At 47.1% G+C, this 23,998-nt stretch overlaps 1 protein-coding gene across 1 annotated transcript in view; it reads left to right on the top strand.

Annotated features, from left to right (window-relative positions):
* LOC131813725 (guanylate cyclase soluble subunit beta-2-like) overlaps nt 1-23,698 on the top strand; it is a 31,237-nt gene extending 7,539 nt beyond the window's left edge. The window contains exons 6-13 of the mRNA XM_059144173.1: nt 1,455-1,671; nt 3,188-3,508; nt 6,865-7,013; nt 7,559-7,705; nt 9,745-9,899; nt 11,194-11,345; nt 13,853-13,948; nt 23,404-23,698. Of these exons, the coding sequence (XP_059000156.1) occupies nt 1,455-1,671; nt 3,188-3,508; nt 6,865-7,013; nt 7,559-7,705; nt 9,745-9,899; nt 11,194-11,345; nt 13,853-13,948; nt 23,404-23,549 (1,383 nt within the window). The 3' untranslated portion in view covers nt 23,550-23,698. The remainder of the gene's footprint in view (nt 1-1,454; nt 1,672-3,187; nt 3,509-6,864; nt 7,014-7,558; nt 7,706-9,744; nt 9,900-11,193; nt 11,346-13,852; nt 13,949-23,403) is intronic.
* The last annotated feature ends 300 nt before the right edge of the window (nt 23,699-23,998 follow it).

Raw genomic sequence — 23,998 nt, 5'->3', positions numbered from 1 at the left:
GTGTGACGGACCATTGACTTCTTTTTCATTTTGGCATCCTCCAGAAACCAGAGTGCAGGATCTTCTCCCATACCTATGGGTTGGGGACTGCACCAAGGAGACTAGACTAGGGAGTGCATGGGGGAAAGTTTGTCATTAGAAAAAAAAGACATAACGTCAAAGTTCACGACACCGAGAGATGAAAGAACACAGTAATGACAGGGTGACATTTTAGATCAGGGTCTTTGCCGTCCTTGTAGCCATTGTGAAAGGCTCAATCCCACCAAGCTTCTCTTTCTATAGCTTGAAATCAGGGGAGAGGTCTGTGCCAACTCATGCCACAGTTTTGTGGGAGCTGTAAGGATGACCATTAATGGAAAATGTTTGGTGTCAATTTCCTTGGCTAAAATGATGTCAACTGAATTGATTACAAGCTCATTTAAAGGGCAATGAGGCAAAATAAATTTGGTAAAAAAGATCAGTTAAAATGTCTTCGGGTAGTTGCGATTTTCTTTGATATTTATTTGATCTGTTGGAATCATCAGAGACCTGTTGGAATCATCACCTCCAGTGGACTGCTGGATAAAGATTCTATGAAATTTACTCATTTGAGGGTCTTCTCTGCTTGCAAAGAATCAATCTAACTGAGGAAATCAAACATTCCTATAAGAAACAACTAGGGAATGATAAAGTAATATGCTTTGGCATTTCCCCGGTGCTATGAGGATATTATTATTGTTACTATTAATGTTTTAAATTCTGATGTATTTGAAAACTGCTTTTTCTTTTTAAGAATCACAGAAAATTTAATGATAGTGATTCTTTTTAAGAATCACAGAAAACTTAATGATAATTATTGTACAATGTTAAGTCAATTTCTGTAGCCTAACAGACAGCCCGGGGTTAGTGATGTTAAGTATTATGGGCAACTTATGTAGACATTGGACATTTTATGTACAGGAGACCCATTTTGCCTCTTCCTTCTGTGTGTCCCCTGAAGGCAGCAATGGAAGATATCCCCTCACGTCTGTGATGGACTCCTTCACCTGGGGCCTGGGTGTCAGATCTAAGCTACAGAATTTGCTAGTTTCTTTATTAATGAATTCTGAAGGGAGGGAAGGCAGAGAGAGTCAAAGACAGGGAGAGACAGAAAGAGACAGAAACAGAGAAATCCCACAGAGTTAGAGAAGAACTGTCAACCCAGTTGAGTCTTTGAACAGTCTCAACCCAGTTGAGACTTCTTGTTAGTAAGAAATATGCTTTTGAGCACGCTATACTACCCTTTCCTCTTTCAGAGATTAGCTGCAGATTTGATTTTTAAAATAATATTTATTACTTCTACGGTATCTCTTCCATTAGTGACCCCTTCTCCTCCTTAGTGAGTCAGAGAGGATACGGAGTGGTATTTCCAAGGGGAAGTGCGTGGTGCAGGTTGCTTTCTGTTTCCTGGTCTCACATCTGTCCTCTGTGGATAGCTGAGGGTCAAGCAAGCTGGAGTGAATATTCAGAAGTATGTCCCGGGACTCCAAACCCAGAAGATTCGATTAGATGAGTATTTCTCCATCATTCATCCCCAAGTTACCTTCAACATTTTCAGCATCTGCAAATTTATCAACAGTCAATTTGTCCTGAAGGCACGAAGAGAAAGGATGCCTGAGGCATGGAAAAGTCAGCCCGCACTCAAACTCCGAGGTAAGGAACTCACCCCTCCCCTCATCGCTCTCTGCCATCTGGGCCATTGCTCAGACAGGCACAAGGCAGAGTTTTTGGTTTTTTCAAAAAGTTGCATAGAAAGCGGGAGGCTGCCATGGGAGAGTTGGTGAGAAGCTTTAAAGCCCCACAGGACCCAAGCAGTGGTGCCGGGGTGGTGCATGAGGAACAGATTCAGGAAAGAATTAAGGTAGAAGTTGGCGATTGGATGTAAAGGTTGCAAAAAAGAGAGAATACTGAGGCTAATGATTAGCTTTCTTGCTTGGGTAACTGAGTGATAAAACTAGGTAACTTGGGTAACTAGCTGAACAGACATGCTGTGACCTCCTTGGGGTCAGGGACTTGGCCAGTTTGAGTCACTGCTGACTCCTTAATACCTAGAATAGTGTGCCTGGTTCATAGCAGGGGTGAGGGCAAGGAAATAAGTAGAGGGGACTGAAGGTGAGTTCAGCTGTAACTATGTGTAAATACTGGTGAGTAGTTTAAAAAAAAAATCACTGCTGTTGGGAGTATAAATTGTCGCGATCATTTTAGAGGGCATTTTAGCAATATGCATCCAAAAACATTAAAAGTGAGCATATTGTTTGTCTCAGTAATCCAGTTTCTAAGATTACATCCTTAACAGAATAGGCATGATTATACACAATGACTTACCTTAAGCTTGGCCATTGTCATGCTGTTTATAGACTGATAAAAGGGACCTAACATAATCAGTGCTAGCTAGTTGGTTGAATAAAACATGGTATAATCAATGCAGCCTGCAAAAAAGTATGATGCATACCTATATTTATGCTAGGGAAGGATATATCTATTATAAATTTAAAGTGCAAAATTCAGATTACAAAAAGAAGATGGCAGAAAACCCATTTTTGGTAATTACCTGAGTGGTGTGATTATGGGCAACTTTTGTTGTTTTCTTTGACTTCTTTCATTTTCTGCAATGCATGAATACTCTTTTTATAGTGAAATAATAAACATATCTCTTTTTAAGGAAATATGCACTTGAGTGCAGGAAGCAGGGTTTCTTTGGAAATTCAGATTCCTCGTCAGCACGAAGTAGGGTGCCGCTGTGGAATACTAAGAGAATACCAAGACAGAAACCTGGGGAACACCAGCATTGAAGGAATGAGCAAAAAAAGACCTTAAAGGGAAAATTGAAAGAAGTGGGGGGAATCTCAGAAACAAAGCAGTGTCAGGGAAGTCTCCCGAAGTGAGGTTACAGGGAGGGGGTTTCTGCATGACACTACCCAATAGCAGGGGGGCTCAGGAGGTGAGGGAGACAGGGCCACGTCCCAGTAAAAAAGGGTACCCATGAGACAGGGAAGAAGAGTAAGTGGAGACAGGAAGTATGCATAGAGCCCTCAAGAAATGGGGCTGACAGGAAAGGCGTGAGACTGTGCAAGGGATGAAAGGGCATATTGTGTGGGTGGTGATCTGGTGAGCTGTGTCCCCTGTCGGCGACGTGCTCTGTTGTCGCGTTTTTCTCGGTGATGGGCAGGCCAGATGATCTGGATGGAGGCCGTGGGCTGCATGATATACATGTGCTCCCCGAAGCTTCGCAGCCTGCAGGAGCTGGAGGAACGCGGCATGCACCTCTCCGACATCGCCCCCCACGACACCACCAGGGACCTCATCCTCCTGAACCAGCAGCGACTGGCGGAGATTGAGCTGTCCAACCAGCTGGAGAGGAAGAAGGAGGAGCTGCGGATCCTCTCCAAGCACTTGGCCATAGAAAAGAAGAAAACAGAGACCCTGCTTTATGCCATGCTGCCGGAACATGTGGCCAACCAGCTGAAGGAGGGCAAGAAGGTCGCCGCAGGTAGAGCTTCCCTTCCCTGCCGGGGACCTCTGCGTGGGAGGTGGTGTGTCCCCGCTGTCAGGGCGCAGGCTCTGAACCCGCACAGATCTAGGGCTGGACTGGGGCTCTGTCCCTCGTTCATGACATGACCTTGGGCTGGTTACATAAGCCATGTGGCCTCAGTTTGCTTCTACCAACAATAAGAATAATGGAAAGAACATAGTTGTGAAATACGGATTAAATAAAAATGCCCGTCAACTATGCCCACCTATATCACACTCTCTAAGACCTGAAAGTGTGGCCTGAGCCTGGCCTGTCTGTTGGGGATCGTGAATAGAGTTGTGTGTGCTTGGACCCCGGGAATAACACTCCCGCACCTTACATAAGTCACTGGGTGCCTGGAAGGACCAGTCTGGGAGAGCAAGCCGTTTATGGAGGAGAGAATGACGTGTTTACTCTGAACTCCCTTTCCATCGGGCACGGGTGTGTTTTCGCACCCAGACATCCGTGGGAAAGCTACTGAATTTCAGGGTGCTGCCCCGTGTTGACCCAAAAGAGTTCACGGTCTTGTGGGTTTGGCATCTATATGGATCGATTCATGGGGGGCAGGGTAACCAAAGGAAAGGAAACTCGTGTGGGTTAAGGAGTCCTGATTGCTCCAGGATCTGGAGTAGACATTTTTTTTTTTTAAGATTTTATTTATTTATTTGACAGACAGATCACAAGTAGGCAGAGAGGCAGGCAGAGAGAGAGAGAGGGAAGCAGGCTCCCTGCTGAGCAGAGAGCCCGATGTGGGGCTCGATCCCAGGACCCTGAGATCATGACCTGAGCCGAAGGCAGCGGCTTAACCCACTGAGCCACCCAGGCGCCCTGGAATAGACATTTTCATACAGGCCATTTCATTTAATTTTCTGAACGTTTCTGTGAGGGAAGTGTTATTATCCCAACTAGCTTTGTAAATTTATGTGCACCCCGGTTTATGAGTAAACAAGCTGAAAATCAATCAGAAGTTATCTAACTCCAGAATTCATGCTCTGTCTGTTGCAAAGGTATGGAAACACAGATGCTAGGGAAGTTAATAATAAGTAGACGTCGGAGAGAAAGACACAGGGTCAGGGGCTATGAGGCTTTACATGAAATGTCTGACACTTGAGTTAAACCTTGAGATTCTACTTCAGGAAAAAAAAAAAAAAGAGGGATGAGGCATTGCAGGAGAATGGGATGACGGAGCAAAGGTGGGGCAGCACCAACACCGTCTGCAGGGGACTGTCCCTAGAACGTGGGGGGACGTGGCAGAGCCATGCCAGGTGGGGCTGGACACTTAGGGTGAGGATTCCCTCAGGTTTCTTTTTCTTAGAAGGAAAGTTTCATGATTAGTTTGATGAATATGATTCTGGCTGCAGAGTAGTGAATGCACATGAGGGAGACAGACAGAAAGCCTGTCCCAGTACAGGTGAGCGATGGTAAACGCCTGAATTAAGACCCCACATATGGGAAAGGTCTCAGCAGGATTTTCATGACCAAGAAGACAGGAGAAAGGAAGAGGGAGGGGTCAGGGTTGAGTGTGAAGTTTCTGGCATAGAGACACATGATACATTTATTTTAAGGCCGAACCAGAAAGAAGAGCAGGTTTGAGGGGAGGATGGTAAGGTCGGTTTTGGAGCAGCTGAGTTTAAAATGCCGGTGGGATACTCCATGTAGCATGACCAGTAAGTAGTTAGGAACTGTAGGGAGAACTCAATGGAAATTTCCAGGGTAAGCTATCAATCTAGAAGTTGTCGGGAATGTGGGTGGTGGTTAATCACGGGCGGTATGAGTTATAAATAAGGTCATCTGGGGCCATGAGGTGAGAAGGGAAGAGGGTTAGGCATTGAAACTTAGGGAACACTGCTTATTTGAGAAGGAAGAAAAGTCATTGGAATATATAAAACAAGATCAGAAAGGTAGGGAGAGTCTGAAGAAGAAGGGTAGACCAGAAGCCAAAGGGAAGGGAAAGTTACATGAACAGGAGATTATTACCAGAGGTATAAATAATACAGACAATACCCAGCTGTGTTCAAGGAGTCATATATTCAGTTATCTAATAAATATTTACTGAGCATCTACTATGTGCCAGGTCCCGCTCTAGGGACTGGGAATATAACAGAGACCAAAATGGTCTCTCATCTCATGGAGCTTATAGTCCAATGAGGAAAACAGGCAATAAGCAAATAAACAATCCCATATAATCCCACATGTAAGGCATACGGGCTTGGGGGCAGCAATGAGGCTAAGAGGACAGGGTCTCGGGACTGTTATTTTTTTTTATTTTTTTATTTTTTATTTTATTTAATTTATTTATTTATTTGAGAAAGAGACAGTGAGAGAGAGCATGAGCTAGGAGAAGGTCAGAGAGAGAAGCAGACTCCCCGTGGAGCTGGGAGCCTGATGCGGGACTCTATCCCAGGACTCCGGGATCATGACCTGAGCCGAAGGCAGTCGTCAAACCAACTGAGCCACCCAGGCATCCCGGGACTGTTATTTTAAATAGAGTGGTAAAGGAAGTTCTCATGAGGTGCTTACATGTGAGATGTGAGACAGAGAACCTTGGATATTTGTGAAAAGAGGGGTCAGAGAGAGAAAGCAACCAGTGCTAGGACGCCAAGCAGGAGGCACTTCAAAAACCCCAAGGAAGCCAGTGTGGCTGGAGTGGTGTAAACCAAAGAGAGCGGTGAAGATGTGAAGCCAGAGAGGTGGTGGGGACAGAGGGGGCCCCCTCACTGGCCACGGTAAACATTTTCTGTTTTAGTCTCAGTGTGATGGAAGTCATGGATGTAAGGCAGAGGAGGTGGGGGTCTGACTTAAGCAGGTCCTCTAGCTGCTCTACGAAAATTAGCAGGACTGGAAGTAGCCTGACAAGTTGGGAGCACATGCTGAGGATATGGTGGCCTTCTCGCCATACAAGGAGAGCGGAACTCACCACCTCATGGTGACTAGTCTCTGCTGTCGCGGTGGGCAGTACTCTGCCCTGCCCCGGGGTCTCTGCCTCAGCCCACTTGCCAAGGGCTTTTTGGTAAGCCAGGGCCTGCTCAACCCGTTTCTGCTCTCCCATGCCTCTCATCACACCTTACAGGGTGTTTGATGACATGTATGTCTCCTCCACTGGACTGTGAGCTCCTCAAGGGCCAAGGTCCTGTCTGTTTCATGTTACGTGATTCTCCCTGTATGAAGACTGGCTCGTAGTGGGCACTCGGGGGAGGTCTGCTGGCTGAATGGCATCCGGCTCCTTCTCCCCAAGGCACAGTCAGATTTGGTTCCCAAAGGACACCTGCACCTAGAATTCATAGGATTATTATTCCATATCCTGGACTGTCACTGACACCTGGTTTATGTTGCAGGGGAGTTTAAAACGTGCACGATTCTTTTCAGTGATGTGGTTACATTTACTAACATCTGTGCTGCCTGCCAACCTATCCAGATAGTGAAGATGCTGAATTCCATGTACTCCAAGTTTGACAGACTAACCAGTGTCCACGAGGTCTACAAAGTAAGTGTCTGCGAACTGTGGGGGTGTGCTACCCCCAGAAAGGGCAGGGACTCTGGACTCAGCTTTCTGGACCCTCCCTGGTCTGCGGTTTGGTGTGGATGGGAGTGAGGTCAGCAGGTAGAGCTAAAACGGGATTGGAGCTATTTTAGGAATTTTAGTCTTTGCAGAAATCCTTTTATGATTCTCAGCACTAAGGCATCTTTGAAGGGCACCCTGTTTTCCCAGGGAATAATTCTACCCCTTGAATTCAGCAAAAAGTCCAATCTAAATAATGTATATCTAATACATAGTCATACACGAACCCAGGAACTTCATCTTCTCTGGAACTTGTTTCTGCCAGAAGCAGAAAGGCCTTTGGGCTCTCTCATGGGTGTTTGTGGAACCATTTTTCTTCTCACGCCTTCCCTCATGCTCCTCATCCTCCTGGCAAACAAATACCAGCTTTAATGCAGTCCTTCTGTCAATGCATGGAAAATGACACAAATATTTAATCATATGTTTAATGCATTAAGGGGATGCTCTGAATGCTTCTTTTCCCCTTCCAGGTGGAAACCATAGGCGATGCCTACATGGTGGTGGGGGGCGTACCGGTGCCTGTCGGAAGCCATGCTCAAAGAGTGGCCAACTTTGCCTTGGGAATGAGAATTTCTGCAAAAGAAGTCATGAATCCTATTACCGGAGAACCCATCCAGGTAGAGAGAAACTGAGTATTTTGCTGAATACGAAGCATTTCACGCACAAAAAGGTAGAATTCTGCTTATACGTCTGTTCAGATGGTTACTGGGTATGTTACACTAGTTAAAATGGGTAATTTTTCCCACCTCTTGTCTTCTCTTGCACATGTTCTAAGTCATTGAGATAATAGTAAGGTTATCATCATCCCAAGTTCTCTTTAACTTCAGAGAAGGTCTTAGAGCTTGGTACTTTCATGTGATTGACCGCAAGCTTCTTTGTCTGTAATGTTGAGCTCAGCTCTCCATTTACTCTGCAGGGCTCAATCCATCTTGATAGCTGTTTTTGTTTTTTTTTTAAATAATTCCAGGTTTTTAATTTAAGCGTTCAGTTCCACAAGTGTTTCTGGTTTACTGAATAGCCTTCCCACCCCAAAGGAAACTGTGTATTCAACATGCCTTCTCGGAGGTTCAGGAGTCAGACTGAAGGGGGAAAATGCCCTCAGCAGTAGGCGGAGGCACCAGGGTGCCATGAGATATTTCGAATAGCTTTCCTCTTTGCCACGTGGCCCTGAGCGAGACATATGCTCACCTCTCTCCCAGGAACCTACTCTTCCAAGCATGGAAGTTTGTTCACACTCTAAAAGATGGATAATTTTGGAGATGAAAAGTAAGCATCCTCTTCTGTCTGCTCAGCAGATCCTAGCCGCCCTGAGATGTTTCAGAGCAGTGTTTCTGGGGTTTAAAATGTAATCCCTTCTTTCTTTCTGGCAGTCAGATCTTCAAGATAAGCTACCCAGCCAACTCAGAGTAAATGAAGACAACTAGAAGATAGAATACAATTTTTCTCAGAAGGGGGTGGGATTATGGACCTTGGGGAGGGTATGTGCTTTGGTGAGTGCTGTGAAGTGTGTAAACCTGGTGATTCACAGACCTGTACCCCTGGGGATAAAAATATATGTCTATAAAAAATAAAAAATTAATTAAAAAAAAAGAATACAATTTTTCTCAATTACAGCCCCTCCATAGGAGATTCTGAAGCAGCATTCCACTCACCCTCATGATGAGTCCAACATTGGGAAATGCTGCACGTTCTGGTGGTCGTGCCCACTGTAGCCTTCTGAGCAAAAGCTGGCTTTAGGTGGTTGCAGGAAGGACACATCCACAGTACTCAGCCCATGTAAACACACAGATACATCTGTGGAAAAAAAGCCCCAGTAAAAAATCAAGATGGGAGGGAATGAGGGAACGAGATAAAAAAGGTCAGATAAGAGATCCGAGTTTTGCTTAAAGGGCTGTAAATAAAGCCACTGAATTATTGAAAATATACTGCTGTGTAAATAGAGTGTGTGTATAGGGTGTGCGTGTGTGCATGTGTGCGTGTGTGTGTGTGTGGGTATGTGTGTGAGAAAGCTACAGAGATGACAGTAATGCTACACCACTAAGAATGAAATTAAACAATGCATTCCTGGAAACTTTCCTGGTGGATTTACCAAGAAGAAAACAGGAAAAGATGTTATCAAGTTTAAGATAAGAAGAGGGATCTGGTTAGGCACATCATTGACTCTCCATCAGAAACAACATACCATGTGGGTTTATTTAAGGAAGTAGGGAAAAGGACTTGAAACATTTTGTGCCACCAATTCAATAATTTTTAAATTAGGACTCTTCGAGATCTTCTATTATTTCACTCATATAGCCTTCAGTATACGTGAGGTCGTACTCTGCATGAGGCGGAGGTACTCGGTGTTGGACAGGCTCCTTTTCTTGTAGGAACAGGCAAATTCACCTTTGGGAAAAGAAAGAAGAGAGTGGTCACCCCTGCAGGGAGGGCTGGAGCTTCACTGGAAAGGGGCACAAGATAATCTTGCGAGGTCATGAAAGTAGGCTGTGTTTGATTTTCGGTGGGGGCTGCAGGGCCCTATGCTCTTGTCAAAACTCCCGGAGCTAACAACTTGAGATCTTTTTTGTTTGTTTGTTTTATATAAATTATACCTCAATTTCAAAAGAAAAGCAGGAGTATTCGATGGTCTTGCTTCAGTGAGGTTTTCTCTGTGCAGATCAGAGTGGGCATCCACACGGGACCGGTCTTGGCAGGAGTGGTGGGAGACAAGATGCCACGGTACTGCTTGTTTGGTGACACCGTGAACACAGCTTCTAGGATGGAAAGTCACGGGCTCCCCGACAAAGTGCACCTCAGCCCCACTGCCTACAGGTAGCCCTTTGTGCATTCATGCCTTCCTTTGACTTACCCTAATTCCAGAACACAGAGAGTGCCTAGCCGCCATGGGACACAGGTAGTAAAGGAAAGTCATGCCACCCTGGCTTACAGAAGACGCTGTGTCAGAGAGTAAATACTCCTGAGCCTCTCCTGTATGACACCTTGGCTCCCAAGGAGCTTCTGACCTAAAGCAGGGATTGGCAAAGTGTATGGGATTAAAGCAGGAAATAATGAAGTGGGAAGGTTTTTTCCTTCTGTTTCGGATGGAGGAGACCTTAGCTGGCTAGGAGGTTGAGGGAAGGATGCAAATTGTGGGAACTGAAAAGAAGGGGAGAGGTGGCTGATGCGGCCAGCCCTCAAGGAGGTGGGAAGGGAACAGTTCTTGCACAAGACATCTTAGCCTCAGAGACTGGGGCAAAAGGGGAGTGTGGCCAGGAGGGGGTGAAATGCTGTGGGGTCTTGCCTGTAAGTGGCTGCAATTTTAGAGAAGAATCACAAAGGTCACAAAGGAGGAGGCAGAGTCAGAAACCTGAGAGTGAGGAGAGCGGGTGCCAAGTGGGGGAACTAGAGGAGCGTGGTGAGGGTCTGAAATCTCCATGGAACTGGTCAAGGGCAAGGGAAGGTCAGTGAGTGCTGAGAGCTGCCTGAGGCACCCACCTGACCGTGAATTCGATACTTGGCTGGTACGCACTGTTCTGTGGTTTCTCTCCAATACCCGGCAGCCACGAGTAAATAAATGAACAAGCAAACATTTTCCAGTTATCCCATAGCTCTGTCTCTTTTCAGGGTCCCCTCCCCCTATACTCCTCCCTTCAGTTCCTTGGCAGCCAGAAGCCATGCAGAAAGCTTGGGGGGTGAGGATGAGCATGCTGACCACATGGGGGTAATTGGGGAGGTGCTTGGGGAGTCTGGAAAGGAGAGAGCTGATTTCCAAGGAGCCTCCTGTTTGAGAACCACGCAGGGCCGGTGCACGCGTGGCCAGAGAGGACATGCAGCTGTGGGTATGAGCAGTGTGTTGGAGGGAGGAAAGGTGGTGTAGAGTCACAGGATTTGGGTGGGTCCCCTGTGCTCTCACTCTGCCACTTTAGGTTCCCTCCTCTCCCCAGCTGCCTCCCTGCCCCACTTAACCAGCCTGGCCAATGTCCTGTGGTCACCCTCCCCTCCCACAATCCATTGTGTGCTCCACGGCCCAGACTTCTCCTGCATCACCCTCTCCACTGTAGCCAACTCTCAAGTTGCAGACCTCCAATCTTTGGTAATTGGTGCATATTTTACCCCCTCTGTGCAGCGCTCTGGAAAATCAAGGCTTTGAAATAATCGAGAGGGGTGAAATTGAAGTGAAAGGTAAAGGAAAAATGACCACGTACTTTCTGATCCGGAACCTGCACGCCTCAGAGGACGAGATCATGGGCAGACCTCAAAGCCTGCTTGACCGGAAGGGTGAGCATAAAGGAAAAGCCACCTCTCGGTGTTGGATATTTTTTCCACTAACAACTTGGGATGTGTTCAGTGTGGCCCTTAAGTATGCAGGGTCTGCAAGGGCATTATCCCTTGACATCTCAAGGATCAGAGCAACCAGGATGAACCCTTGCATCCTGGCTAGTCTGATGTTCCTTGAGCTGGGCTGATGGGCCCAGCCTGGAGGGTCCCTCCTGCGTTTGTTTTCCAGCTTCTCTCCTGCCCCAGAAAGGGGCTCTTCTCATCAGCCTCTCCTGCAGCTGGTGGACAATGTTAGAATCTTTCCCTATTCCCTAGCCTCGAGTGGGCTTTCCTCACAACCTTCCTGATTTGCTGCTGGCTTCTAAAGCTGGGAAGAAGGACGAGATCTGTGATTTACCCAGCTCCTGGAATGACAGGAGAGGGAGTTTAGGTTAAAACAACAGAGTGCTAAGCCAGCCCGGGGATTACCACTAGGCTCACAGGACTCACACACAGCAGTAGCTGGAATCCGATGAGGAGGTCCCCATTAGCTGCCCTCTACCCCGAGTGGCTGGGGCTCCTTACCATCTTCCCTGGTTAATGCAGGGAGGTGCTGACCCCAGGGGGAGACCCAGTAGCACAAGGCAAACCTTCCTGAGCCTCCGAAGCAAACTGGAGGAGGAAATGGATTCCTTTAGACAAGAGCTAATCTCTAACTGATCCAGGGGCCTGCAAAGGAAAATCTTGAAATCCAGAGTTTTCTCATTGCTAATACACGCAGGATGTCTCTTTGGGACATATGAATCACGGTTACTAGTTCAAAAAGTGAGGCCATACTACTAAAGAGATGGGTATTGGAAGAACTTTTAGACTTGTTTTCATAGCGTTTTTGGTGCATGTTAATATCCCCGTGGGCTGCGACAGGTTTTGGCCACATTTTAGTGCTAAAGACACTGAGATAGAAAGATGTAAATTAAAAATTAGAAATAACTTTGGCTACTGAAGACCAGAAGCCACTCTCAACAGAGTGTTTGGCCTCTGAATTTCTAGGTTCGGGATGCCTCGCCCATAGCCTCACCATCTCCCTCTCCACAGGGAGGACGGATAGGGAGGGATGAGCAATTTCTTTGTTGTCAGAACTGGACAATGTAAATGGGGAGAGGTGTTCTACCACCTGATTGTGGGAGAGAGGAGACAGAGTCGGAGGCTTTCACACCAGGACAGGGCAGAATTCTACTCAGAAGGTGCCCTTGGCTCAAGCTGGATACCACTTTCTCCTGTTCCCCCTGCAGGGGTCCTCAAATGGGAAAGTCTGACGAACAGGTTTCTAGAACATGGTGTGGGTCAGTAGACTCCAACCTACTTTTCTGAGCTGGAAAACCCAAACAGAACAGAAATAACTGACAGTAGAATATGAGTAAGCTTGTTTCAGTTAAAGATTCAATATGGACCCTGAGACAGAGGAGAACGGATGTGAAGGAAGGGGAGGGGTAGCCCCTTGTGGACCCGAACCAGCTTCTCCGTGCAAGCTGGGAAAAGGCCCACTTTGGGTAGGTAACCCTCCGGGTATGGCTTATGATAAAGGAAAGTCACCTGCTCCTCTGGGCTGATGTCAGCCCCCAGCCTGAACTTCTTGGCCAGGAATCTCTGTGCAGAGAAAGGGCACAACCCTGTGTGCAGAACCTGGAAAGATCTCTGCCTCTCTTCTTTTCTTTCCATGCTTCTCTTGGCTTCTCTTGCCCCTTTCCACATCAGGCGAGGGTCTCCTGCGATAAGCCTCAGCTGTCTGGCCCTGGGGAAGGCACTGCTTGTCCCTCCCATCCCCACTGCAGTGTGGGGCTGGGGCCGCAAGAACGGGAACCCCATTTACTTGCAGAGACCAAGGGACTTTGTCCCACACAACAAGACTGAGTCTCTCAAAGCCAGGGATGGAGGATGGGGATGCAGAGACACTAATATGCATGCTACTGTTCTTCCCATACTGGCTTCTTTCCTCTGAGGATCTTCTGTAAGAGACACACACTGGCTTCTTTGGGTGATTTGGGGGAGGTGTGGGAGGAAGACCAAGAAAATGAGTGTGAGCAGATTGGAACTGCAGCCAGCACTCATCCGTGGGTAGACGGCAGGGGAACAGGGTGAGAAGTCCTCAGCAGTGACCCTCCTGGGTTCTCATCAGCCCGCACTCCTCCCCCACCTGGCATGAGGGGACACCCAGGAAGTGACAGAACAAGGGACGGCACCCCGGAGTGCTCTTCCTCAAACCATTCTCCTTTCTCCCCTTTGTTCTCAAAAGCAGGTGCATTTGCTCCTTCATCTTCTAGCTGGTGAAGGCATTAGGCATGTTAAGTGTCCTGCGTCCCCCCAGCAGCCGGAACCACTATCCAGTTGGTCCTTCATACAACGGGTGCCCAAGGAAATACCCAAGGGGAGACTGATGTTCAGAGGCATCAAAGAAAGGTCCCCCACCTCTGCAGCTCATGAAGCCGGCTAGCCATTCTCACTGTCCTTCCCCGCATGCCCGTTTGCAGATGGAAGTGCTCCAGGAGGTCAAGACAGCAAGACTGTTGCCATCATGCGGTACGAGGATAGTGAGCCACTGCCGCTGACGAGCGGCAAGGCAGACGGTGAGTACGCAGAGCCTTCCATATACCCGCAGCGCTGTGGTGCGTGGAGGAGGAACCGTTGGGTTCAGAGGTGTGGCTCAGAGCCAGATGGGGACAGATGGAGTTTGGGGTCCTGAGCAGGATGTTCTGATGGTTGCTCATTGCATCTTGAACACAACCCACCCACCTCCCCACCCCAAGTGTGCGGGGCACCCTCCTTCTGGAAGGGTTCTCTATGCCCCCCTCCAAACGAATGTTTAGTGCTCAGAAAAACATACTGGTCTCTCGGTACCCATGAAACAAGGCTTGTCTGGACACCATGCTCTCAGTTGCACACCGCCTGTGAACAAGGAGTGCCAGAGATTTTTGTACTGTTCCATTACAGGGTGAGTCAGAGCAACCTCGGAGCAGTGACAAAGTGTAGGCCCTATGACTCTCTTCTCTGGTTGTCCCTGAAGGTGGTGGGAATGGAAGTTTTCCTTCCACCTATGCCTACTCTTAACTGCCCCGGTGAGCCACTCAGCTTCCTCAAGAGCCGTTTGCAGCACTGACTCCCCTGGGTTCGGAGGATGGGGACACAGAGCTGTGATGAAGGACCAGGGATGGGTCTGCAGAAAGAACTGCTGTAGGGACACCTCACTGCCCCCTGCCAACTTGTCCTCTCTGGCTTTGTGCAGCCACTGCCGCCCTCCTGCTTTCTGGAAACCTCATGCAAGAGGGTCCAGATTAATCCAGAGGGGATTAAGCTTTTGAGGCGAGGCAGCAGCGTCTGTCTGTTAAAGAGCTGGTTATTTTTATTAGATAGTATCTTTTAAGACATTATGGTTATGTTTATTAGACAGTATCTTTTGAGTTTTGCCTGAGACCTTGGCCTTGGCATTGGATGTTGTTCCGATGCCTGAAGACTTCCTTCCAGTTCAGTCCCAGAATCTGAAGTCGAGAGAATGATCAGCACCCTTCCATTCAATTCTGAGAGGAGACAGAATAAAAAGTCCCTTGCTCTGATCGGGGATCCTGGGGAATCGTGGACTTTGGAGCATGAGCCGCTCTAAGCAGACTTTCTGCCATTACTGGGCGGCATTACCCTCCCCACCCCATCGCCTTCCTTCCTACAGTTGTATGGTTCTGAGTGATGTTCGCTCTGTGATGTTATTATAGTCTGTTATTACAGCATGAGATCATCTTACATATGGGATTATAATTCATAGGTTCATTTAACAGCATCTCTTAGAAAACTGCTGAGGCTCCAGGGAGACAAGAGAGTGGAGGCCAGGCCCTAGGCTGGGATTTGTCAGTGCTCGCTGAACTAAAGACATGAGTCCCTGCTTCATGCGGCCTGCATTTTAGTATGGAAGATAGACAACATCAAGGAAAATAAGATCGCTTTAGATAATGACAAATGTTAGCCAGAAAATAAACTGAGTGATGGAGAAGAGAGGGCCAATGAGGGCTTCTTTGGGGCTGAAGCATTTGAGCTGAAGTGTGCAAGAAAGACCAGAGCCGGCCATGAGGCTATCATGCGAGCTTCCAGATAGCTCCATGGCTGAAGGCAAACATGAGCTTAGCAAGCTCAAAGAAGACTAAGAAGGCCATGTGTCTAAAGAGGGGTCGAAGGGGAAGGGAGCAGTAGGGGAGGAAGTCAGAGTGGCCTGGAGCATTCCTAGCCACATACAGAAAGTCTGAGAGTAAGTAAGAGGCAAGGTAAGGAGCTGCTGGGACTCCATGGGAACGTTCCCCAGGAGAAGGTCTCTGGCACTTGCATTCTGAAATGACTGCTGCGTCACCAGCTCAGGTTGGGAGGTCTAAGAACTTCATGCTCCAAGAAGATGAACAAACTCATTTTTCAGACTTGTGCTACATGGAGATCCCTCCACAGAAGAAACCAACAGGTCTGGGCAGGGCTGGGATTCTTGCTTAAAAAGAAGAAGTTTCTCAGGCAGGTTCCTGATTTAGTAGCTCCTGCAGCTGCTGCTTCCCTGGACATAAACCAATATCAACAACCACAGGAGACAACCTCAGGAGAAACTGAGGCCACTTCAGTTTGGGGGTGAAAACTGGATGGTTAGAAAAGAGGCATTTGTTGGGCAACTAGTTAGTGCTGGGCATTTTACCCACTTTATCTCACTTGATACAACAGTCCCTTGACTATCCCTGTAACAGATGTAAGAAACCTGAAGTTCAGAAAGGTGGTGTCATTCAGACAAAGTAAATGAAAGAAGCTGGACTGGATCTTCATGCTGGTTTGTCTCAGGCAGCCCATGTCCATGTGAGCAATGGGCCAGAAGGACTTCAGTTCCCCCTGGTGGTAGGCTGCTGCGTGTGGACCCCCAGGCTTCATAGAGGCTCCGCCATATTACTCTGGGATCCTCCAGGCCCCAGCTGAGCAGCTTTCTGGTTGTTGCCTGTGATCCTGCAGGCCTGTTAGTGAGGACCAACGCATACCCTGAGGGTCAGTGATAAACAGTGATAAACTGAGCCAGCCTGGAAAGCCAGCCTGGCCATTGAATCTCACTCAGGCTACCCAAACTCAGACCTACCAAATCAGAAACGGCTTTTCACAGCTTCCCCAGGGAATTTTGAGTTTCGTTTTACCATGGCACAGGCTTCTTCCTTATCTGTGATGATTGGCAGAAGACCTAGAATCTCACCTTGAAGGATTCATGTCACCTGTTCCTAGGGGCCTGCCTTGTCCTTGTGATTTAGATCTCAGTTCTCGTAGGTTTTGGGTTGCATCTCACGATGTCATGCTTAGCTCTGACGTAGGGGAGGGCTGTTAGACGGTCACTGCAGGAGCCCCCATTCTTACCTACAGCCATGGGGTCATCCCACTTGGCCCCTCTGTGGGTCCCGTTATGGGACAGTGCTTCCATGAGTAGCCAAAACCTGTCAGGACCCCGAAGGTTAGGCTGCTGGCTCTTGCTGCTTCTGAGATCTGCCTACTGTCCAACCTCTAAGCATTCGGGAGGACACTCTAGGCTCACTTCATCCATCACATTGGCCATCAGCCTCACAAATTTGCCAAATTTAGGATCCCTTTCTGGGGGCACGCATTTCCCTCTTACTTGTTCCCAAATTTGGGAAGTAGGTATCCCCTCGACTCCCACTCCCCGTGAAGACCACCACTCCTGAAACATATATTCTGGCCTTAGCAGCACAGGGAGCTGCAGAGGCGAGACACGAACCCCAGAGATCCCTCTCTGAGGGCCAGCTGTGATGTGATGCTCACCACTTGGCCCTCTTGCAAATGGGGGGCTCACCGCATCTCTGCAGGAAGTGTCTGCCCTGGTGATAGGAAACCCTCCAGCAGGACCCAGGCCTGCAGGCTGCACCCAGGACCTCATTTGCACTTCAATACCATGCTTTTCTTTGACTCCACTATGGAATTGGGTGTTAGATGTGTCAGTGGGGTAGACTCCCCGGGGCAATTAACCCGGAGTATTGAGCCGGAGAGAAATCAGTGTGTGTTGACTCAGATATTTGAGCGACCACCTTTCAGTATTGACTCAAAAATTGGCCTTCCAGCTGTCCCTGCTGGCAGGCTCTTCTGGCATCTCGTCAGACCCCTGTTAATGTGTTTTTCAAATTTCAACTTGCTTCAACTTGTCTCCTAACTGATTCTCCTGACAATTAGAATAATGGGTTCCAGGCTGACCTGCATGCAGCATTCAGGCACGTGGCCCAGGCTCCTCTCTGGAGGTGACCCCTTCCTATAAATCAGTCCAGGGGGGGTCCCCTTGCTGGGCTCATGGCAGGCTAGGTCGGTTTTGGAGGACTCCTAATTGTTCCTCTGGAGCACGTTAGTAGTGGGAGTCTCTGTCGGAGTTCAGTGGTCTACCTGCTGTGGGCTTTGCCGAGTCCCTCAAATCCTAATGGGAAGAACTTCCCCAGCCCCAGCAAGCCCCCTGGTGAGTGAGTCTTGCCTGAGTTTGTGGCCACTTAATCGGCAGGTCCCTGTCCCTCCCTCGCTTTGCAAATTTTTGACAATACAAGTGCCTTTCCCAGACATGTCCGGGGAGCTGGGGCCTGGCTGGTTGGGGGAGGCAGCAAAAGGAGGCTGGGCCTGTATTCCTGGCCCCCAGGCCTTTCAGCAGTAGGCCTTGCTAAGGCCTTCGTAAGCTTGGCTGTCAGATCTTTCCAACCTTTTCTACTCGGGGCTGACGAATGGCAGAGTTGTTTTGTTTGTTTTTGCTAGAGGACTGGTCTTCGTATTTATTTATTAATATGGAAGTAGAGTTGACACAAAATGCCACCTCAGCTTCAGGGGTACACCACAGTGATTGGACAAGTGTATACGTTACACTGTGCTCATCCCTGTGTAGCCCGTCTATCACCAGGCTGTGTTATTACAGTTCCATTGACGATAGTCCCTATGCTGTGCCTTTTATCCCCGAGGCACAGCTGTTTTTAACCTCAGTCTTTTTAGAAGTTGAGTTGTTAACCCACCAATGTTCTGTAGAAGGAAGATCCTGGGACGTATGAACCAACTCTGGGCAAATGAGGAGTTTACTAATGGAAGGACACTGTCAGCGGCAGAAAGGGCTTCTAAAGGGACTTCTAAAGGCCCTTTGTTATTGGGCTTGATATCATCGACGGGGATGAGGCCTTGGGAGTCGGTCGGCATGGGAGGGCGATGGGTGGCAATTGTCAGACTCAGATGTCTGGGCCTCGCCCCAGAGTGACTCAGAGAGAGGCTGTCAACTCTGGTTTATTAGTTAACCATCTCCAAAGGGCATTTTGATGAGCTGCCAGGCTAGGGGACCACCATCATGACGGAATGAGAATTAGCTTGAAATCGGAATTCCTGGGCCCACGTCCACGGCTTGCTGCCCAGTAACCAACTGTGTCACTTTGGGCAAGTCCTCTTTGCTTCACTTTCTCAACCCGAAAGCAGAATGCCCGCTTTACCCAGTCTCTTTGAGGAATGTATGAGATGCTGTATATTATCTGGAAGCTGTGAAATGTGGAAGACATGACCCATGTGCCAACTGCTTTGTCAGTTAGGGACCCTAATATTGGGAATTCACTCGCTTAACAAATATGTGATGGCAGGAACAGGCAGATCAAGGGGATGGCCTCTGCTCTGATCTCTAGAGAATGAAGGGGCTTCTGGAAGCTGGAAATGTGGTTCCTCCAGATCATGGCCCCTTTTGCCCATGGATGAAAATAGGAGAAAAAGGGGAGGGTGATTCTAGAATGGCAACCACTCTCACCAAACCTGGAGACCCCATTGCACCATTTGTATAACAAGGTTAAATTTTTCTCACTGGTAGAGTTTCCCCTCAAAAAGATCACTTCTAGAATTCGTGGCCCCTTTCTCTGTTCACACCTACAAACAGTACGGTGTGGTGAGCCTGACCTTCCCCCAAGAGCAGGTGGATTCATTGGAAAATAAATCCAGATGGAAACAAGTCAGAGGAGATAAACTGTTTCTGCACACATGAAAACCCTTCAGAGTAAAGGCCGGAAAGGGTACAGGGTGAGAGGCACAGGTGGGAAGGGACCCCCGTTGGCAGGACCCATGTGGGAAGCATCCAAATGGGATGAAGTCTTGAGGATGGCTGAGAAGACCCAACAGAGAGTCAGACTTAAGTTTCAAGATGAAGACATCACCCCCATAATGGAAAATCAGTACTGAAACCAAGACTCGGTTTCCCACATCTTACTCTATCTCGGAGATTAGATACAGATGAAGAATGCAGACCAGGAATTATTGCCATCACGAATGTAAGAATTCCTTCTTATAACCCCATGTCATACCCTTTATGAGTCATAGAGTCCTGTCTGTAATGACCAGCCAGTGACCCAAAGTACTCGTGTATTTCCCAAGGCAGCAACCTTTCCCCAAACTGCTCTTTGTTCTCACCGCTGAACTAGGACATCCCCCAATTTCATATTTGACAACACCGCCTAAGCACTGGTTGTTTTCCAAACAGGGGAAGATGGCTTCTACCACAACTTAATTTATTTTTAATAGCTATTGAAGTGGGTTTCTGTGCTGCGTTTAATTCTTTCTTGGGCTGTGTTGGTTTGCTCAACTGAAGATTATTTGTTCATTTATATTATAGACAGAATACTGAATTATTATTACTATCTTAAAACCAAAAAGTGCAGATAAATCCAAAGAAGAAAGCAAAATCACCCATAATTCCATCACCTGGAGAGACTAATAGCAAATTTGGGGGGCCTATCTGCCAAACTTATGTATGTGAGGGTCCCATGGTGTATGTGTGATTGGGATTGTCACACATACACTGTTTTGTAACTTGGGAGGTCATGAATTTCTTTCCTTTGAACATTTAAAAACATTTCAAAACAGAAGAGGGAAACTAAGAAGACACGACGTGCTCAATGTGGTACAGTTTTTCCCATGTGACTCATGCTGTTTGCTGCACATCTCAAGTCACATTTTGCATCGCATCAAGTGGAAACTCCAATTATTTTGCACTTCTGCAAATCTGTAATACATCTGGGATGTCTCTGATGTTCTGTGAGTCTTAAAGTTGCCTCTGAATTTTCCGAGAGAGACTAATCGAATTCAACCTGAGTTTTAGTGTTTAGATAGAAGATGTACACTGGAATTCTCAGTCAGAAAACTTAATTAATGATGACACCCCATTTTATAAGTATGCCCAATAATAAGCTTTAACTGTAGCAAGATGGTGGTACTAATAGGCTATCCTTGGGGGTTGTGAGCCATGGTCTTCTAAGAGTAAAAGATGATGAGTGAGAATTCATCTCCAGCAAACAAGGAAATTCTTCCACCATCTGGAGTGTGGAATTGATTGGGGTAAAATGTCAAATATATATTTGTGTAGAAATTCCAGGAGAGTCTTGCAATTCCATACTGATCAAGTCTCGTTTGAATCATCAGGTGGCATTGGCTCAAATTGACAAGGTCATGTTTGGTCCGTTAGCTTTCAATAATGCTGTTGCTATTCTCCCAACAACAGGCTAGCTGGCCATTTTTTTCCTCCTTGTCCATCAGGGACTTTTTCCTCAAGGACAGAAAAGGGAAAGAACAGAGTTTAATAAAAGTGCAAGGGAAACATGGGTAGAAATGGAAGAGAAAGAGGACCACAATTAAGACACAAGTGAGGAAGTTAAAAAAAAAAAAAAAAAAAAAAAGGCCTGGTTAGAAGAAAGAAAAGTATGCTGTGGGAGCAAGAGACACAAAGGGGTGGGGGGGAGTAAGTTGAAAACTTTTTGAGAAGAGAAATTAGGAGGAAGGAAAACGTGAGAAAGTGTTTAATAACAGGGAGGCTAAAGGGTCTGTGAGATATTCTTTCCTAGTGTTGAGTTTACTTCCAAAATTCTTTGTGAGAGGTAAAGCCAGAAAACAGATGAGTCATCTTCACCACAAAGTAACTGTGCTGTTTTCTGGAAGCAGGGGCATATCATATCATACACAGAGCCTGCCTGTGGATAACTAAAGAAAAGTTTTCCTTTGTTGGAATCCCTTGTTTTAGTAACTCCAACCCCTTCTTGTTTGGTTTGTATTTTTGTTTGGGTGACCCCCACTTTTTGTACAATTCCAAAGACACAAACCACATTTCGGCACTCACAATCTTGTGGAGGTGTTCTCTTATAGGTTCTCATAACGACTCTAGGAGTTCAGTGGAAGGCAGATGTATGGTGCAGTAATCCTTTTACATCTGGAGAAACTGAGGCATGGAGGGACGTTAGATGGGGAGAGTTCAGTTGCCCCTTTTAGTGCTGATGGGCAGTGACAGAGCAGGGGCAGCCATGTTTTCTCAACAGAAATAGTTACATTTCTACCTGTAATCAACACTTGTCCCCTCTATTTGCCATGATACCACAATGAAACCAATCGCAAACTTTTCAAACATACTGTCTTCATCACTAATCTTGCATATTTCCATTTTGGAAAAATTGTGTTCCTTTAAAAATGGTAATAGTGCTTATTTTTTCAAAGAAAAGCCATTATCACAATAAACTTTGACTCAAAGTGAAAGGAATAAATGGTTTGGGAATAATAAAACTCATAGAGAATTAACAAAAAACCAAAAGCACCCATATAATTAACAGTTTCCGGAGAGGATAAAATATTGCTAACCATGATTCAGTATTTTGCAATTCAGGGGGAGGAGGGGGAGGACATACTACAGAGCTCAAATGAACATGTACTCAGTGACATCTCCACTGAAGGAACACCTCTTTGGCCATACTCCATAAAAATGCCACATTCTAGGGTCTTCCGAACCCTGATTCCTTGTCAGAGTAGCCCTAACGTATGCACGAGTGGTGAACTCCATATGACTCATCACCCAGAGTTGGCCCAGTGAGTTCATTCTAGGTGGCCCATGATCTCCCTCCTTGTGTGCTCCAGGCTCCTTTCCCAAATTCTCAGCCCATCCTGGGCTAGAGAGAGAGGAGAGACTGGGGACAGGCCCAGCAGCCCCAATTTTTCCGCATATTCCTTAGGGACATAACCTTAGCAAATTATTTGTGCTGAAAACAAACCATAGCTTTTAGGATCGGAAAACAAGGTGAATCACTGATCCGGTTTCTAGAAGAAGTCTGAAGTGCTAAGGGCCCCTTCTGGTGAAAGACGTCATTCATTAATCTGGGAACATGAGGCTGAAGTGAGAAGCTCCTCCTGTGTTTCCTGATTTCTAGAGCACTTGAGCCACAAATCTATTATGTGAACCTCTCTGAACTCAAATGTCTCTGGAACAATGATCAGTATTAAAAAAGAAAAGGAAAGAAAGAAAAAGAAGCGGGAATGATACACGACTTGAAAATCTTAGATGCTCACCTTTCCAAGTGAAACCACAGGGCAAGCAGGATGAAGTAGAGAAAATCTTCCAACAGCCTTCTTCTTTCCTTTTTTTCTCTGAGTCCTGCTCCCTCCCTCCCTCCTTCCTTGTGTGGCTCGGTCCCTGAGGTAGTTCTTTTCCAGTACCTTCACTCTGGGCTCCCTTCCAAACTTAGAATAAGAACCAGCATCTTGAGTTTGTACTCTGTGTTATCATTATGTTTATCACTTTCTGTAAATCATCTGCTTTGCTTATTACCAGAACCTGGGGAGGTAGGTGTAATCATCATCTCCCCACTTTTCAGATGAGGACAAATGAGGCCCAAAGGGGTTAAGTGTGAACCGTGGCCGGGCTGGTTTGTGACCCTTGGCCTGTGTGATTCTGACGCTCGGACCTCACAGACAGTCATAGGGCCAGCAAAGTCTGGAGGCTTGGGGCTGTTCCGTAAGTTATGTCCAAGTAGAGAGCTGGTCTGTGACCAAGAAGATGACACAATGTGGGACAAAAGAAATACGATGCTGATGAGGCTGAGGTCTGTTTGGACTTCTTCTTCCAAAGATGATTTCCTGCTCCGAAGGTAGGAGAGGAAGCCCAGGGTGGCCACACTGTTTGCTGGGGTCTGGCTGGGACAGAAACCCCCTGACCACTGAGACCAGTCTGAAGCTTGACTGACTGGCTCACCTCATTGTCTCATTTCAGCTTCTGAGGAACCGACCCCTGAAGGGAGTTCAGTGACAGGGCAGGATTCCGTGGAGGCCGCTGACAGACAACTGTCTTCAGAGCGGACACAGACACCTCACTTTCCTAACGATGCTCTACCATCTGCTTTCTGTGCTCTGTTGTGATGCAGGAAAAATGAACCCCCCGGCTTCACTTTTCCCCTACTCGGTTTTACGGAGACAAAGAAAAGTAACTTCTTTTCATTTTTCAGTTCAAAACTTCTTAAGCTGCGTCTCTTCCTCATGGTCCCTTTGAGAATAAAAGTCTAGAAATGAAACACCATCCTGACAAGTTTGGAAAATGTGCTTTTACAATTCTCAGTTCAAAGCCAACCCCCCCACCCCCGACGTTGAGACTGAGTCCTGTTTGTTCCCACAGATGATAAGTCTGGCTGTGGGGCCTCTTTTCTGTTTTCTTCTACCAGGGGTGAATGGCTTTCATGCTCTCATCACTATGGTTCCACTGAATCTTCGCCTCTGAGCAAAAGCCCCAGTGGCCAACTTCAGAGGACACCCTGACCTCTGAGCGCCTCGTGTGCAATGTCTTGTTTTAAATGATGGTGGGAGGGCAGGGG

The sequence above is a fragment of the Mustela lutreola genome, chromosome 13 (genome assembly GCF_030435805.1).
Source record: "Mustela lutreola isolate mMusLut2 chromosome 13, mMusLut2.pri, whole genome shotgun sequence".
Taxonomy (NCBI): Eukaryota; Metazoa; Chordata; class Mammalia; order Carnivora; family Mustelidae; genus Mustela; species Mustela lutreola.
The sequence above is the reverse complement of the archived record's forward strand: the minus strand, read 5'-3'. Positions and strand labels throughout refer to the sequence as shown.